Source organism: Pygoscelis adeliae, unplaced genomic scaffold, assembly GCF_000699105.1.
Source record: "Pygoscelis adeliae isolate BGI_AS28 unplaced genomic scaffold, ASM69910v1 Scaffold1, whole genome shotgun sequence".
NCBI classification, from domain to species: Eukaryota; Metazoa; Chordata; class Aves; order Sphenisciformes; family Spheniscidae; genus Pygoscelis; species Pygoscelis adeliae.
Genome location: NW_008824051.1, coordinates 3,353,419 through 3,371,834, shown reverse-complemented (window position 1 = coordinate 3,371,834; position 18,416 = coordinate 3,353,419). Strand labels below are relative to the sequence as shown.

General features: G+C 46.6%; 1 protein-coding gene across 1 annotated transcript in view; it reads right to left on the bottom strand.

The window, feature by feature from the left end:
* Positions 1-18,416, bottom strand: part of EHD3 (EH-domain containing 3) — a 30,665-nt gene extending 12,249 nt beyond the window's left edge. The window contains exons 1-3 of the mRNA XM_009333630.1: positions 18,160-18,416; positions 11,067-11,243; positions 6,003-6,100 (exon numbers count right to left, since the gene is read on the bottom strand). Of these exons, the coding sequence (XP_009331905.1) occupies positions 6,003-6,100; positions 11,067-11,243; positions 18,160-18,386 (502 nt within the window). The 5' untranslated portion in view covers positions 18,387-18,416. The remainder of the gene's footprint in view (positions 1-6,002; positions 6,101-11,066; positions 11,244-18,159) is intronic.

The window sequence follows — 18,416 nt, the reverse complement described above, 5'->3', positions numbered from 1 at the left end:
GGGCCAATCCTCAAAACAGTTCCTAGCCAGATTTTGAGACCTCAGAAGGCATCTGAATATAGGCCAAGTTCTCCAGAGAGGTCAGTGCAGAGCAGTGCTGATGCATAGCTGGAATTCCAAGGAAGTTTTTTTACTAATGTCCAAACACAAACGGAATTCTCCCAGCACACATAGTTTAAATCTAGGGAGAAATCGTGTTTGAAAACCTGGCCTGAAATGGCCATCAGTAACTGATAGCTGCTACCAGTGACCAGGAAACACAGTCCTTCTCCATTGTTACTCAGGATGCTGAAAGAATACATGATAGGCATAAATAATGCAAATTGATAAGATACTGATGGGCATGACTATCTTTCCTTGATGAAACAGATACTTAGGATATTTCTGGAGTGCACAAAGGACAATAAAATGGACAAATTGAACAGCTGATCTAACAAGTCTGATTTTTAGATCAACTGTTCAAAATCAGACAAAAATTGAGTACTTGCTATATGTTAACAGGAGTTAATATAAAAAAAAAGCACAGCCCTTTCTATCCATGCAATTATTTAATCTCAGTTCTTTTGCATTATTTTTTTCTCTTCCAGTTCTGGAAATGCAAAACATAGCAGTATTTCCAACCCAAATCATGAGGACAGCACCTCCCCCCTCTCCCCTCCTCACCCTGAACAAAATCATGGTTTAGTCTTCCCAAACCCCGAATATTATCTTGAGTTTTTGTTTGCATCCTGCTTTCAGGTCAGAAGAGTTAGGCTTGCGGCTTCACATATTTCTACGAATAAAAAGGGCCAGAACTGTGCAGATTTTATGCTCATTTTTGCATTGCTCTTAGAGGAAGTGCAGAACTATGTGACTGTAGGAACTGAGCCTTTCAGTGGAACATTATGTGTTTGTGAGACTGTGATAAAATCAGGCAAGTTGGCAGAGCGGCTACTGCACTGCCGTAATAGAGGTGAACCTGGGAAGTCAAAACTAACCAGTGCACTTTCACCCTCCCAGGCGGAGTGAAATACAAAATATAAGCAAACATCACCAGTGGGGAGTATTATAGCAAATATTTGAAATGCCTCCCTTTTAGAGGCTTTCAGGGTGGATGCTTTCAGTTGTATATCATGCTGTTGCTAACACACATGACAAAACTCTCTGGAAAAAATATTTTCTTGTTGCCACTGTACCCTAAACAACGTTGCATGAAGCGGGAGAACATCAATTCCCTTGGTGTTTGCCTTTCCCTTCCAAGCATGGCTATTTGAGACTCAGTCTGAGAGCTCTGCACTGCCTAAGACTGTTGTCCATTAGCATTTGCCTTCTCACTGTCAGGCTGGTGAGTGACTAAATATCCCTGGCGCTGAAGCTGCTGGTCATTGGGAATTCTTCCTTCCCAGGAGAGACAGCAAGGCTAGTGTGCGGTTTCCTTGGCTATGGGAAGCCTGGGCTGCACTGCAGCCAGCAGAATGGAACTGGGTGGAAGGCTGCAAAAAGGCTGGAATAGCGCGTACTGGAAAGAAAGCTGACAGGGAATGATGCTGTGCCAGTCCCTACCTCCTGGCTAGGACCTTGTGCTAACGTGGGAAAGGGAGGAGGTGACATATATAGGGTGAAGATGAAGTAAGTGTTCAGGATATGTTCAGGAAGTACTATCCTGAAACAGGGATCAAATACAACTTGGTCAGGGCATCACTGAACTTGGCAGACTTGGATCTGCTTAGCTCAGGGCACGTGTAGGTCGAGACTGACGGTTAGCAGAGCATGTAAGGCTCAGGCCCCCCGGGAAGGCACTGCTACTGAAGCGCATGAGTTGCTGTTACCAGGTGGCTCAATTAGCATGGGAGACTGCTCAAGATGATGAATTATGAGGAAGTCCGAACTCCTGCCCTGGCTCTGCTGTACTGCATGACCTGACCTGTGGTCCTCCCCTTTGTCCTCATTTATTTCAGTACAGTCATCCCTTTCTCATCTTCCCTTCCAGCAGGATGGCCTGGGCTCATTATGGGATGCCAGAACAGTGTTTTGCCAATGGATAGCATCCATATTATTATCAAATTGTCAAAGCAGCCAAAACCATGCTGCATTGGTACAAATATCTCCCCTACGGGCATCTCTGCAGCCTGCTGTTGCCTCATGCTCAGCTAGAAATAATAAAAGAAAGGAGAAGGACACAGAGTGAGGGACAAGGCAATGCAATGGCTAGTTCTTTACATGTGGACATAGATCCATGCCCCAGTATGTGAGAAAGACCAGAAGAGAAATGGCTCTTCTCCAAGCAAGGATAATACAGAAGCAGTGAAGGGCAGGATGCTTTGGGCCATGGCATCCTGGGAACACTTCCCATAAGGCCTGTAAATGAAACCTGTATATCCTAGGGGGTCTAGCTACCACACCTGTGATACTATGGGTGCCCACCACGAAGAAGTACATGAGTTGCAGGAGCTCAGTAGGACAAATCACTGCAGGCAGCTCCTCAGCTACACTTTTTACCAGAGCCTGAGAGCAGCAGCAGTTGTGTCAGTGCTGGTGATCTCATTGCATGCCGAGGGGATGTGGACTTCAGCTATGACAGACTGCATCACCCTCAACTGCTTGACAGGCCTAAACCTGTAGGTCTGCTACTGGGAAACTTCATGGGCTGCTCTGTGGGGGGAAGGTATGATCATGTTGTGGTGTCCTGGAAGAGAACCAACGCAGAGCTCCGTTTCTTAGGATTATACAGCATTCCTTGGAGGAAAGCTTGCTACCCATCTGCAAAGCCCTGCTGCTGGCTACATGAGGCTGACTGCTGCTAGCACTAACACTGGCGCGTTGGTGCTTCTGCATGCTGTCTGTCCATCGGGGAAGAGATTGCGTTATCTGTCATGTTACGTCTTTTCCAACAGCAATGAGACAGTGAATTTAATTCAGAGTTGAGTTCAGACAAATTAAAAGCTTCAGAACCTGGTTTTGGCCCCTAAATCATTCCTTTAAACGCAGTTTTCTTGCTCCTGCTCTTTGAAACGTGGATGCAATAACAGGAACAGCTATTGCCTTGAAATTCAGGGGTATAAAGTGGCCCTCGTGGATTGCTAAGCTTTGATACCATGGTATTCTGCTAAGCTGGTGCTGTATAGATTAGCTAATGCTCTTGATGTCTAATGGGAAAGGAGACAGACTTGTGATGTTCCCAGTGAGAGGAATTTCCTATTTTTAGAAATGCTGTTGGTTCTCATGGGATGGGCAGGCTGGGAAAGCCTGCCACATCTTTCGCATCTTTACTTTTCCCCTCAAATTTATGACATAAAGCTGCTTTACTATCCGCTCCCTTCCCTGACCTTGCATCACCGGTACCCCAGTCTGAGGGTCTTAAAACCTACTGCTAGCAAACAATGGGGGTAAGAAGAGCTTCCCTGTTCACAGCAGTTAAGAAACTTCAAAGTATCTCTTGGGAAACCTCTGTAAGACTCCCTCAGGTCTTGCTTCATTCCCAAGTGAAATCTGAGCAGGCTGGAAAGGTATAGAAGGGCAGGAGCATTTTGTTGTGTCAGCAGTTTTTAGCACTGTCTTGTTTTCTGCCTAGAAACCACATTATTGCTCTATCTACCTCCAAAACCAACTTGCTAATGAAGGCAGCTGGCTCATAAGCTTTTGGTGGTAAAGGCACCAGCCTCACCACTTTTTCCTATTTGTCTTCCATGGGAGCCAGGAGGTGAGCACTCCCTTTCAAACACCAGCTTCCTCGAGATAAGTTCAAGCCATTGCCTGGCAGCAGCCCTTCCTAAACATAAGCACCTCAGCACTCTTTTGACTCTTTCTGTTCCCTGGGCTGGATCCCCTGCAGACAGAAATTGCTGGAGTTCTGCCAGCTTCAACAAAGCTATGTTGATCTAAACCAGATGAGGATCTTGTCCTGTAGCTATTGAAAGGCCATCCGACGTGGCCCACATAAGCAGTTTCAGGCTGTCCTGGATATAAATGGTGACGTACTGAGATCCCACCTACCCTGTACTTTTAACTGTTGTGATTAGGTCAGCTGACAGCCAGGTTGTGACAGCCCCCTTGTCTGGTCAGAGGTGTAGCAGAGCAAATTCCTGGGATGGTAGGATGAGCAGGAAGTGGCTGTGCTCCATCTAGAGTTCTCACCTCCTGGCAAAAGGGTGGAGTGACCACACACTATAGTCACAGCGCCAATGCACAAGCACTTAATTGCACTGAGGGCAGAAAAGTTGTCCAGGAAGAACCTGCCCCACATGCTGAGACAGGCCTCCAGTCCTCAAATAGGTATAGCGTGCAAAAGCTTAGAGAATTGGGACCCCCCTTTAGCCTTCTCTGCTTATGAGGAACATTCCCTCAGCAGTTCCCAGATGTTGGGAGAGGCATTATTGGCCTGGGTCAAAGTGCACCAGTGACTTTCCTAACAGTGCACAGCTATGCATCAGTGTGTTCTGGCATTGCTGCAGGAATGGGACACCAAGGCCCACCGGGAGGCTGATAGAGAAATTTTGCAAAAGGAGGAGCAAAAAGTGCCAGTACATTTTGCAGGAGGGTATTTTTAGTACTGGAAATAGCTGGAAAATAGGAAAAGTCTTGCAATATGTCAGGATTTGAACTGGTGAGGAGATTTGGGAAAGGGGCTATGGAAACTTTTTTGGGGACTTGAAATGGGTCCATTTTGACTCACATAAAAAAAACAACCAAAAACATTTTAAGAAAAAAAATATTTCCTCCTAAGCAAGTTTTCTTCACAGTGATAGTTCCACAAGAGAACAGGTAGCTTTCAGTGGCATTACTTGACTGAAAAATGTTTATACCATGTAATATAAATTTTTGTTTATCTCCACTTTTAAACACTTTCTGCTGAAGAGAGGAATGCTTGTACAGCATGTTTTTCAACCTTCTCATGAAGGCTTGTGCATCTTGCTATCTTTTGTAGACTGCCTGGAAGGAATTTATGATCCCCTAGCAGTGCAGAGACCCATGTCGGAAAAGCTTAATGTGAGTTTTCAACTAAATCTAGCTGTCCTTTATAGCTTTATTGACACTTCTTTAGCTAAGGTCCCTGTGGTGGGAGATCCCAGAAAAACAAAGAAGACCTGGCTCTGTGCAAGGTGGCTGCTCAATTAAGAGAGAAAATGAAGTTTCCAAGAACAATTTCAATGCAAAGGAGCATTATAAAAGTGGGAAAGGCATGAGTCATCAGAAATCTTATGAGACAGAACACCAAAATACGGGAAAGGCCTCAGCTCTTTGCGTAGAGCCTGTGCTGCTGAAACTTAATCGTGCATTATTAATAGGCGGTGTGAATAAGAACTGATCTTCTCAAACCTGAATACTGCGATTACTACTCTTGGCTTTCTTCCCATGAAATGATGCATAGCTACCAGCTTTGTCTACAGAACCTGCAAGAAATGTGAGCTATGCCACCATCACCTTACAGAGCAAGAAAATGCCCACAGATGTTAGGTTTAAAGTATCAAGATGTTGCCCACTTCAGAGGGTCAGCCTGAGACACTCAGAAGTTCACTAAGAGACTCTATGCTATTCATCAGATCCATTTAGTGTCCCCAGGATTTCCAGGTTCCCCACTGCAATGAGGAACCTGGGTGCCAGTGGCTTTTAAGCCCAATCCAGTCCTGCGCTAGATTTAGGAAGCCTGGACAGTGCAAGACACCTGCTAGGTCATCTGGAAAGAAACCAGGTTGATTGCCATTGGAGCCTTGCCTATGGCTCATCAGTAAGTCACTGAAAGCAAGTGTTTCTGCAAAGCAGATAGGTATTAATTGACTCTTTCTGATGGAAATCTGTTCCACTGGGAAATACTGGACTGTGACATAGGTACTGCAGACCTTGTCAGCAACCTTTCCTGAAAGCATTTAAATTCTCTACAGCAGATTGCAAATCAAGTCCAAAGAGGCATTGGTAAAGTCATGCTGTATCTCTGAGGGGCTCCTACTAGTGTTTCTGTCTACAGCTTGTGGTGAAACTCATATAGAATCCCTTTGGTTTTCATTACTATCATTTGGAAGACTTACCTCTGCTAATTCTCTGTTTTTCTCCAGAAAGGATTCCTGGCGTATCAATGACGCTGATGCTCTCTAACACAGGATTAGGTAGCTGGGCACAAACGAACCTGTGTAAAAATAAATGTGTTTAAAATAAAAGCAAAAGGTATTTATGACGTGCTAAACATTACAGGCAGCACGGGACAAGCCAGGCTCTGATCTCACTTACAAGTCTTCAGTTGGAGCTTGGAGCTACTCTTGATTTAAAGAAATGAGAAAGTGGCTGACTGGCTTCTGACTACTTTGCTGCTTCTGGAACATGGGTCTCAGTTATGACCTATGACAGGTTTTTTTATGTGGTCCCCAAATTGTGAATTATTAATGAAAATGCGGAAATCCAGATGTTTTCATTTGCTGTTCAGATTTTAGCAAAAAGTGGTATTTGTTTTTCTTCACTTAAGCGTTCTCCTGCAGAGTCCTGAACTCAAGTGAACTGAAATAACTTGTTTAGAAAAAAAAAAAATCAGCAATGTTGTAGGATTTTTGTTCTCTTTTAAATCTGTGGTCTTAAACAGACAGAAAGTGTGCTATTCTTGCACCACAGGCAGCGTGAGATCTCAAGAGATTGCTTAGTCTATCCTCCTGCCTCAAGGCAGGATCAATCAGATGTTTGTCTAAAGTGTTCTTCAAATCCATAACAATGCAGACTCAGCATCTGCTGGGAGTCTACTCCATTACTTAATTATCCTTACAGCAAAACCTCTTTTTCTTAACGCCTAATCTAAAACTCCCATGCTACAATGCCTTTCAGTCTCAAGCACAGTAGATGTGGAAAAACAATTTATTTTTCCCCTCTTGTTGCAATGTATGCTGTTGTCATCCTATCTCCCCTCGGTCTTTCCTCTAAAGAAAACAGTTCGGGTTTGTTTTTCCCCTATCTCTTTCAGTTCTCTCTAGCTGCCTTTCCAGCTCATTTCTAAATCCCTGAAGACCCTTGCAGCTTTCCTTTGGGTCCTCTCAAACTGCTCCACATATTTCTTCAGGCATGACGCCCCAAGCTGACGTGGTATGCCAGCTGTGACCTTGCCAGTGGTGAACAGAGTGGATGGATTGCTCCTTCTCTCTTACATATTACAGTCCTGTTTATATATCTCAGTAAGATGTTTGCTCTAACAGCAGTATGACACTGTTGACTTATATTTAATTTGTAATTCACTCCTCCCCCCTCTGCAGCTCCGTTTCTGTGTAATTGCTCTTCAGCTAGTTGCTCCCCATCTTGTATCTATGCAAATCACTGCCTAAGAAGAGTAACTTGTGCTTGTGCTTAGTGGGTTGCAGCTCATCTATTTCAGTTGCTGGTAACAGCAAAGGACAGTAAAAGCCTATCCACTTAGTGGCTCCTGGTAGCATTTCATGGATAGCCTTTTTGTGATGGCATTCCAGGCAGCTATAAATACGTGTGTGTATATGTACATATGCATATTAATAGGGTGGTGTGACATTCAGGCATAAAAAAAACGTGTTACTATGGGAGAAAGCAGAACCACATAAAGGATGGGGGTTGGCACAAGGGCCACTAGATGCAGTCAAGGCAGACAGAGCCCTGCAGCACTCTGAGCAGCTGGTTCTGCTGAAGTCCCTCAGCTATGAACTCCTCCAGGCTATGCTACAACCTCACCCCAATTCTTCTACTTGTACGACTCCAAGAAAATTCTGACAAGAGTGAATCCTCATGGGTTAGATGAGTGTCTCCTAAGCTGTCAGCTATTTCAGACCACATATTACAGCCTCTTTCCGCCACATCCACAGCTTGGCAGGTGGCAACAGGGACCATTTCTGAACATGTAACACCTCATGTAGAAGAGGGGGGCTGGCTTGATTCTCCTGTTGAGTGCCAGGCACAGCAGCAGAGAACAGAAGGCTCAGGAGGTCACGTTATTCCCCTTTCCTGCCAGTCCAGGTTTGCTCTCCCATTGTTACAGCCCTGAGCATTCCTTTGGGTCTAATATTAAATGGCTCAGGCAAGGGGATTTTCCATCGGTTTCTCTAGGGAAGGTACACTACAGGAGGTTTCAGATATAAGGTCAGAGGCCAGCATGAGTAAGTGCATTCTGGCTCTGTTGGCAAGGCTGTTAAGGCTGCTGCCTTCCTGCCGTCCCAGCAGAACTACAGGACCTCAGGGAGCATGACCTAATTCTGTCCAGGGCCACATGAAGGGAAGAGCATGGTGCCAAACTAGACTTTCGCTACCTTTACAGGCAGAGCATAGGGGTGAAGGAGGAACCTGTTATCCATGATGTCTCCTGCTGTTGACAACACAAAAGTGGGACTGACTCCACTTTAGCTTCCCAAGACAGACTTTGGGGGTGGGAGGAATCTTGCAACCAATCCAGTGTGATATGAAAGTAATGGCTGATTTTGTTCCAGGCCCTTGGTGCCAAACCAGTCCTCCTGATAACGAGGTGCAACCTGTAATCTCTCTGCTGGGATCCCTCCAGAGCTGGGGTACTGCCAGCAGAGTTGGAGTGAGGAAAACAAGCCTTTCTCTCAATACCCAGGAACAACCTGGGGAAAGGAGAGGAGGACAAGAGACAGGGTCAGAGCATGGTACTGCAGAGCTGCTATCCTTTCAGCCCTATCTCTGCCCTTAGCCAGGAAGGTATGGGCAGGCACCCCATCTCCTGGGAATGAAGGGAAGGAGGAGACAGGCTCTGAGCAGCACAATTAACTGCTGTCTCCCACCCAAATCCTGACTGTACCACTCTTCCCTTGCTTCCTGGAAGGCAGCAGATCCCAGTCTCTGCCAGGAAGGGAGTACCAGCTGAAGTTGGATGCTCGCTCCTTCTGTTCCTCCACTTCGCTCCCCTGGAGCACCAGGCTCTGCACCCCACAGGACACAGGGCTGTGGGCTGCCACCTCTCAGCTGAGACCATCATGGTCTGTGTGAATGTTACTGCCTTGTGCCACTCTGTTCCTTTCCACTGGTGCCCATAGCCAATCGTTACCTTTAACCACACAAGGGTAAAGCAGACTTGCCTATGGTCACTCTCTTATCTCAGCTTAGAGGGGTTGCTCCCGGAGATTACCTCCCTCTTTAAATTTCCTGCTTACAGCCTCCTAGCTGAGGTTAGTGCCTTAGAAAACACACAGCAGCAGCAAGATACATGCAAGGCAGAGACAGCTCTGCATTGTCTCTTGCCAAGAAGCCAGGCCCACAACAGGGGTAAGTGTGGGTGGCTTGATCTAGTCCAGTGGGTGCACCCTGGCTTACATCTGCTAAATTTCTGGCCCTCTGAGTAAGTTCTTGCATGCGCTTAGTTTTCTAATTAGCTGGGTATTACCATCTGCATTTTCAGCACTGTGATGCTCACACTGCTGAGCTAGTCCTCCTTAGTGGGTCTTCCTTTGCCAGTTTAGAAATCATTACCCCTTTTTTTTTAATCTGTCAGCAGAGAAGTGTTTAATTAGCTGTTGTGGCTACTCCCTGCATTGCTAGCAGGACTGCACTTCTGCTGCTGCTGAATCAATCCTGTGCCCCTCTGTCCTCACAGGCACATACTTGACTCCTTCCTCACAGGAAGAGTAGCAGGAGAGTAACAAGAGCACAGCATGATACAGTGAACTAGGCTAATGGACGCAGAGATCCCTTGCTGTTTTAGGCGCAAACTGCATTCAGGACATGTCAATCAGTCCAGTTCAGGAGTGTTTGCTTTTTTGCCTACCATGCCTGGCCTCCTTACTCCTGATGTTGCTTCTTCTCTGTAGTGAACTGTCTGCCAGCTGTGGCTGTTCTTGGCTATCAGCAGAGCTGCTCTGAATGATACTCTCTTCATCTACTATCTCCACACTCCAGGCAGGAAGCCTGTTATTTTCTTAGGGCAAACCACCTTCCTCCCCTGGTGTAGGGAGTGGGCAGTCACCTGACTTAACTGTTGGCCAGGTGCAGATGTTCTGGGCCCTATAAAATATTGAAAACATCTCAAAGTCTCCCTGGTGCAGGACCATGTCGATGTACTTGAATGATGAGCCTGTGTAGTGATCAGATATTGCTTCCAGAGTCACCCTGAGGCACTGTGAGGTTCTCTGCATAGTAGCGACTCCAGCTAGGTCCCTCTTCTCCCATCAAGCTTCTCCCCATGCTTCTCTGCAGGTCCCTTCCCTGTCTCGCTGCAGCCTACACCAGCACTCCTGTGGTCAGTGCTGGTAGGAGATGCTGCACTCTCTGGATAGACACTCTCTAAGCTCAGAAGTCAGAAAGGCAGCCAAACCCCAGGTTTCCTGGTTGTTTGGCTGAGCAGCTGCCATGTTTGCAACATCTCCCACAATGTGTTAGCAGGGAAGGCGCCAATGACGGGCGTAGTCAGACTGTTTGTTCCCATCTGCCTGCTGTAGCACAGTTCGTGCTCATCTAGGATATGGGTGTGTGCTACTGGCTTCCTGCAAGGCCTAGATCCAAAACTCAGTATGGTTGGTCTAGGGGATGGAAAGGTTACATTCCTCATGCCACAGAGCTACTGTCCAAACCCCCGCTACAGTTTTTTATGGGAAAGACTTAGAGCTGTCATCAGTTTGCACCTGAGGCTATATGTATAAGGCATCAGAATGCAGAAAGCCTGGTTTTGTAACAAGGGGGACACTCAAGCAATGTTTAAAAATGCAAGAAAGCAAAGATGTGCATATTGTGCCAGTTCCACTACTCTACTAACTTCAGTGGCTACGTCTGGTTGGACTATTTAATTTCAGAGAACTGAACTGATGGCAGAATGGAAGAAGCTAGGAATATAAAAGCAAGGGAGAGTGAAGTGTAACAAAGATTTACCTCGACTCCTACAGGATGAGGTTGACAGGCTGTGCTGTGTTTTTTCTTTTGTTTGTTCAAGTGAAATGAAGGTTTGGCCCACTTGAATTTGTTAATCTGCCCTTCGGTGAGTGACTGATGTGCACCCAGTAGGACTGGAATGGCTTTGCATCAGCCATGTGGATGGGGAAAAAAAGGAAGAACAGTGTAATGCCTTATCCTTTTAAATTGCTAGCTATACTGCTCATTAGGTTCTAGCTTTATTCTCCACAGCAACTAAGTTCTTGAGTACCTACCTGTTCAAAAAGGCATTGCCAAAGGCGTTGAGTTTCCTGAACGGTTTTTTCGGATCCACTACCAACGCGTTTCCAGGAACAATTCCTTCCACATCTCCTTGCATAACTGCTATAAAGGAGTCAGTTGTAGGCTCTGGTCCAATCCTCATCCCTGGGAAATCCTGCTCCAGCAGGTATCTGTAGGCAAAAAAACAGGGTGTGGGCATGAGACATGAGCTGCCTAAGTCCTAAATGAATTGTACTGAAGATTGCAGTGTAATTATGAAGCTCAAGAGTATAGATCCTTCTGAGGCTATTTTTAGCACTGTTACTGAATCGTTTGATTAAATGTCATGGTAGCTTTTCTACTCAGGATCTCCACATTTAAAGCTTTCTTATTTCAGCTGGATTAAGAAATTGAGAAGATTATAGCTGCTGGGAAGAGATTCTCATCATGTTTGATCATTTTGTGTATTTTAATCCTCAAGACATTTGGAACAGACAGCATAGCAAAGTAAAAACAGCAGTTCACTGCAATCACAGAGTTAATCCCAAAACCTTACTGGCCTTTGGTGCCAATATCAATTACTTCACTGCCGCTCATTTCAGCAGACTCATCCAAATAATGTGCTTAGCCCCCAGTCCAGATCAGTCGCTCAAATGCCAACTTCTCCTGTACTTGACTGTTGAAGTCTCAAGTCTCCCTTCTTGCGTGCTTCTGCAATGCAGCTACAGTCTATGTTACAAACTGCTCAAGCATACTGAGCATTAAGCATGTGGGTGGCAGAGTATATCCCAGTATTTGTTATCGAGCTAAAAAGCACAGCAAGCACAGCATCCCTTATTATTTCCTAACCCTCTGGCAGCCTCTCTGAAGGTACAGTTTGGCAAATTTCAGGGAAAGATAGTCACCCATAAGGCCATAGGACCTCAAATAGGACCCTGGCAGCACATTCTGACTTACCCTGCCAAATTCAGGGTGGGTCAATGGCGTGCATAGGACAGTTCCCTTTGGCTCATGAAGGAGCCAAATGCCATCACTGAGGTCAGGTCTGTGTTTGTGGGTGCTGAAAACATCCCACCTGCTGGTCCTGTGCTGAAAACTAAGACCATTGTGTCCATGTGGCTTGCAAAAGGGAGCTAGAACTGGTCTAGCCCCCAGTATGGGATAGTGTCAGACCACCTGACCTGCTGATAAGCTCCGGATTGTTATATGAGGAACATAATGACTGCCAGGTTATGGAAGTTAGTATAATACTGTGTTGCTTGTTGCCAATACATAGCTGGCACTTCCTCTTCTGTTGCTTTGACCTACTGTTTAGTAGGTAGAAAGATAAATACAGAATTGCTGTGATGTTAAAAGTAGATTCAAGGGACAGGGAAAAAGGAAATGTGAGAAGGGCTGAGGATTTTTCATGATTGAGACCAGTGTGTTTAATAACTAGCATTGGTTCACTCAGGTGAGTCTTATCAGAGAAGGTAAGTTCCTATGCAAGGGACTACAGGACCACTGGCATGAAGGCTTGTGATAACTTTTTTGGGGTCCCTGCTTTCATCATCACTTTAACAGAGGTAATCACCATCCAGCATTTGAGGAACAACATTTTTTTTCAGCAGGGTTATTTATTGACACCATGTCAGCAAATGCATCTTCAGTTCCCAATGGGCAAGGCCAAATCAACTGGATCTAGAGGTAAAACAAGCAAGTGTACACCCAGGACATACTGCAAATCACTGCTACTTATCTGGCTTGGTATACATTAATGAAGAGAATGGCTGCAGCAAGAATAACTCCAGCAATGATATCCATAATTCCTTTAGGGGCTGACCACCTCCTTTTTGGTATTTTATCATGTATCTTTCATCCAAAGTGACTTCCAAGTCCTGTGCTCACCAGAATGCCACCAGAAGTGACTTCTCTTAATGGGAGCAACTCTGAGATGAAACAGCAACTATTTAGCAGTTCCCTAAAAACCTGAAATAATCCAGGAAGGATTCCAGGAAGGAAACAGCCTTCTGGCCTCCTATACTAGGGTGGATACATCCTATCTACCTAAAGCCTATACAAGGGTTCCTTGAACTTTCCTGTAGAAGTGGGTCATTAGTACAAAAGCAGACTGCAGCAGTGCTGATGTGTGCCACCTCCCTAGCTGATGATCACAATACACCTTCCTGGCAGCTACAGTAACTTCTCTCTAGCTTGAAGCAGCTGAGAACAAGGAGGAGCTACTCTTCTCCTACCACAGGCTCTGTAGACTATCATATGAATGTTCTTGGCTCCATTCCCTGGAAAGCTCTTTACACTGAAACAACCATTTGCTAGGTTAGAAGCCACTTAGCCAGACTCCAGAAACCAAGCTTAGGCTTCCTGGATGGCAATTCAAAAATGTCAGCCCCTGATGGACATTGCTGTGATGCTAGTCACTGCTATTGGCTTTCCTCTGCTCCCACTTCCTACTTTGCTTTTGGTCTGACATAGTATATTTAAGAGTGATATACAGATGGGCATTCACTGAATCCATAGAAATAAATCCTTCTCCCCTTGCAAATACTAGAGAGAAAAGAAACAGGTAGTGATAACAATTGTCAAATGCAACAAGTGAAGTGCTTTTGAGAAACACCCCTTACTCCCAGTGCCAGGTCACAGCCTTGCCATAACAATAACCTGCTTTTTTTTTTTTACACTTTTGAGATGCACATGTAATATGATAGCTTTTGAGCAACAGGAGAAAAGATAGCCTGTTTTTTTTTGTCATTTATAGACAAAGCTTCTGAGAAAGTCTAAGCAAAAGTCCTGCATATAATAGCAACACTCTTCCTCCAGCCAGGCTGCTCAAAAGAATTTTATCACAGCTCCACTCAGCTAATGTTTCAAAGCATTTCTGTGTTTATTTCTTGTATAAGACTTAAAAAACCAAAACAAAAAATCCCAACAAAAGCACTCTCATATAGAAGTAGCTACAAGAGAATGTTAATTGACTTAATGTGCAACAGGTGGTATGAAAACAAGAGATGAAGATTTGCACTGCCTAGTATCATAGCATCTATTTTAAGTAAGGCATCTCTGGAAGATTTGGGCATATTGTGCTGCAGGGTGTCTGCAGCACAAGAATCTCATTGTACACAGGAAAAATACAAGGGGATTTACTGACACTGTCTGATGGGGGAAGGCATTTCTGCTAGGCAGTGACACAGACCGCCTCTGCTAACAGAAGCAAGCTAGAGAACACATGCAGTTGTCACATTTGTGGGGATTTCTGGGAGAGAAGAGCAAACAATAGCAGTGGAAAACACCAACTGACAGTGAGCAATTTTCCCTGCCAGTGCAGCTGCTGAACAACTTCAAGGGCCTGGGGGAATGACCTCCAGCCAGGATGAGGAAGCCTGCAAAGAGGGCCGGGCAAGAGGTGAATTTTTTTTTTTATGGTCAATCTTCTCGGAGAAGTGTCTGGAGTTCGTATGTGGCTGGGAGCATCAAGCTGTTTGCCCCATTTCAGGCCTGTCCCCTCTCCTGGTGAGGGTGGAAGTGAGGGACAAGGGCAGGAAAGCTGCATTAGTGCCAGACTGGCTTGGGGTAGCCTTTCCCAGGTGGGTTTGGACCAGCATAGGAGCCAGGCAAGGAGATCCCAGGCTCTCCAGGCAGGAGTGCTGCAGGATGTGGGGGAAGGGGCCGTTTGCTCGTGATGAGTCATGCAGGAGCCCTGCAGGATGCTGTGTGTGGCAGCAGAGGTGATGCAGAGTGAGAAAGGAAAGAAGGGCAGAGCAGGAGGAAATGGTGACAACTGCCTGGTGCAGGCAGAGATGAAAGGTTCAGGGCCACACAGGGAGGTCACACCAGAGCTCTGCATGTAGCCTGTGACAAACAGTCTGGAGAGGACACGTAAATGATTAGCTGTAGGCGGAAGGGGTGGCTACACCAGAAAAGCAAGCCATGTCGACTGTTAGTAGGGCTCTGGCAGGCTTGTTTATTTTATTAGCAGGATGGCTGGACAGAAGCCAGAATTATTTTTAGAAAAGGCCACAGAATCTAAGTTAATTAGGAGAGTAATGTTCTGCCCTGCACTCCTACCCTCTTACAGGAAACATAAAAACCAATAACATTGCAGAGGCAGGCTCCAGTGACATCCTGCTGCGGCTGCCAGATATTCCCAGGTAGAGGTGTTGCCTTGCCCTTGCTATCACAGCCTTTCAGACCCCAGCCCTGCAAAAAAGCCTCAGCCAAATGTATGCTGAGGAGAGAAATGGGAGTGAGCAGAGAGGATACAGCAGGAAGCAGGAAAGGAAAAGCTGCAGTTAGTGCAGCTAAAGGAAAAGCTGCAGTTAGTGACGCTACATCTTTCACATAGCAAAATAAGGCTCAGTTCTCTGGGTCCCTGAAAGCAAGGGAGAGGACAGCCTGGCTCCACTGAAAACAAGCCAGTGCTCTGGTCTTGCTACACTGGCTTTAACCCACACAACTCACCTCCCTTCTCCCTGCCTCAGCCTCTAGGAATGTTTCTCACTGCTGACCTTGACTGCCTTCTTTCTGCCATCAGCTCCTGACAAGACAGCAGCCTCACTGCAAGATGCTGCAGCTTAGGTGCTTTAGAGCCTTGCATTTCTTCCTTGTTTCACAGATTCCAAGAGCAAGGAAAGATATTTAGGAGACAAACCCACCTCAGGTAGGTGATTAAGGTCCTTTGTCCTTTTTTTAAATGATGTACTGGGATCCAGGTGAACTGGGACTGAATTCATTCCACATGAGTGTTTAGTGGCACTACGTCATCGCCCTAAACTGCATGGCAGTACAAGCAGGATGCAATATAAGAGCGGAGTGGATAACATAGGGATAACACTAATTATTCTCCATCCTGACAAGATTATGGAAGAGATGTCCAGAAGCTGTTCCTTGCTTCACTCTAATACCAAGACATAATGGTTGTTTCTCCTCCCACTTCCTCCCACAGTCCCCTCTAGCTCCTCCCCGCTCTCAGTTTTAGCTCCCACTTACTTTCCCGCAATAAGTCTGGATGCTAATCTGGTGCTTATCCCTGCTCTCCAGTGACCAGTGCCTGCAGGCTCACACTGGAAGCCTATCATGAGCAACACTCAGTTTTCTGGCACCTCCTGCCTTTGTTTGGCTGGGATCATACTGGAGTACCAGACCCTCACACCCCTCCTCCTATAACAGGCCCTTGGTTCTCCAACAGTTCTCAACCTTCACGTTCTTATGCACTATTTTGCACAAAGAAAATTCTGCCCTCCCAGGTCCATTTTGCACTCTTGTGAAGCAGAGGCTCCTGGTCACTTCTGCTTGACCATAATCCCTGGGTAGGCTCATCCCAGCCCTGTGTGCGGAGAAGGCTGGGAGATAAGGACACAGGCATGAATGAAATGCACTGTTTGCAGAGAGGCTCAGATCAGCTTGCTGACAGCAGAGCAAAGGAGTCACTGCCATCCCACAGAAGCAAAGACTCAATCTTCTCCTTTTGCCTGGAACATGCTTTAGGCACCCCAACTTCTTGCAAAAGGAGCTCGGGCTTACAGAGAGGGGAAAAGGCAGGAAGTCTCTGCTAACAACAGCATGCAGGTAAGACAGCAGGGAAAAGCTGATGCTGGCAATCCAGAGAGAAGCATTAGAAAGAGATGCTCTAGTTACACAGCCAGCAGCCTCAGGAATGGATATTCAGCAACCTCCTCGTGTTCAGGGGAAGTTCTGCTCTGAGGTGTCAGTAACTCAGAGGACAGAAAAAGCCTTTCAGATAGGTTTGGTACCAAGTCACAGAACAAAGGTCGAGGCGGAACCAGACAACTATGTTATCCTATCTAGCCTCTCTGATTTTCAGAAGAGCAAATCCCTTTCCAACCATGTACCAAATGCTTCTTAAGGTCGTTCATGCCCCTTCACCATCTACCTGACCTGCTCAGATGAGAGAAGCCTTTTCACTCGAACTTTGTTTGCCAGGTGCATGACAAGGTAAGCAGAAATGCATTCTGTTCTTGGCTCCTGGCCGGGGCATTAAGTAGCAGGAACATTACAGTGCACACACAACCCCCCCCTGCATTTCTCAAGGTCACTCCTGAAGAGGTACAATCAGTTTGATTCACCTCTCTCTATTCTCCACAGCTCCCTCCTCCACCACCAAGAAATACTGGTAGAACAACGGGCTGGCTGCTTGTGGCTTGCATCCAGATTTACACTGGGGTAATTCCACAGATTTCAACACAGCCACACCAGAAAAAGCCTGGAATTTAACACTAAGCTTATGAATCACATAGGAAATGCAGACAGCGCAGCTTCAGCTATGATCCCAAGAGAAAGGCTGCTGCAAGTTGAACTAGCAATGTGGCTGAACAGAAATCCCTGCAACCAAGTCCAGCTGGAAAAGTTTAACCCTCCTTTTGGCAGTTTCACATCAAACCTGCTGCTGGCAGCCGCCCTTTCTTTACAGTTAGGAACAAACTTGCTGCTCCCAGCATCTCAGCAGAGCAGGACACAGTTAAATCAGAGCTTACTTTGGAGCCCTGGTTGGGGGCTGGTCTCTCTTGTGCACACACACATCTGAGCACGCATGCTTCTCAAACTAGGCTCTGAGCATTACCTCTGGGCACAGTGCAGAGAGAAAAACACAAGCGTGAGACACAGACCATTACGAACCCAAGCACCCACTTTAAGATGCTGTAGGCCATAGGTTGCCCCACCACCCAAAAGCTACATCAAGTTGAAAAGAATGGCGGTTAGGGGGGCTACCCTGACCCAGCAGTCACAGGGATACCCTGCGCGAGACTTCCCGCAGCCTTTGCACTTTGAACGGACAAGAGGCCCCCGAGTGACTCACGTCTCCACGCTAAAGCCCTGCCTGCGCTCCTCAGCCCTGCCCTGGGCTACTTTTTGCCACGTCGGTGTTTCATGGGACATCTCACTCAGGCTGTCCTTGCGAAGAACACTCTCAGAGTTTGAGTGGAGGTGGCTTTTCAATTGAAAGCTGTTGATGGGCACCGGGGGCACGGAAGGGGGAACAAAAGAGGGATCCAGGCGTAGCATGGGTAGCAGAGGCCCTCTCTGCCCCACCACGGCCCACGGGCGCCGAGGGTGCGGACGTGCCCGAGAGGGAGGGAGGCAGCCGGGTTTTACCTGATGAAGGTGGTCTTCCCAGTGGAGTACTGCCCCACGAGGAGCACCATGGGCTTGTTGTCGAAGTCGGCATCCTCCAGTGCAGGCGAGTGGAACTCGTGGAACTTGTAGTGCTCTTCCAGGGGGAGCAGCTTGGTTTTGTAGAGCTTTTTCAGGCCCTCGCTGACCGTCTGAAACACCTCGGGGTCCTTCCTCCGGCGGTCGTCGGTGCCCAGCCAGCTGAACATCTTGGGGCCGCCTGAAGCCAGCTCCGCAGC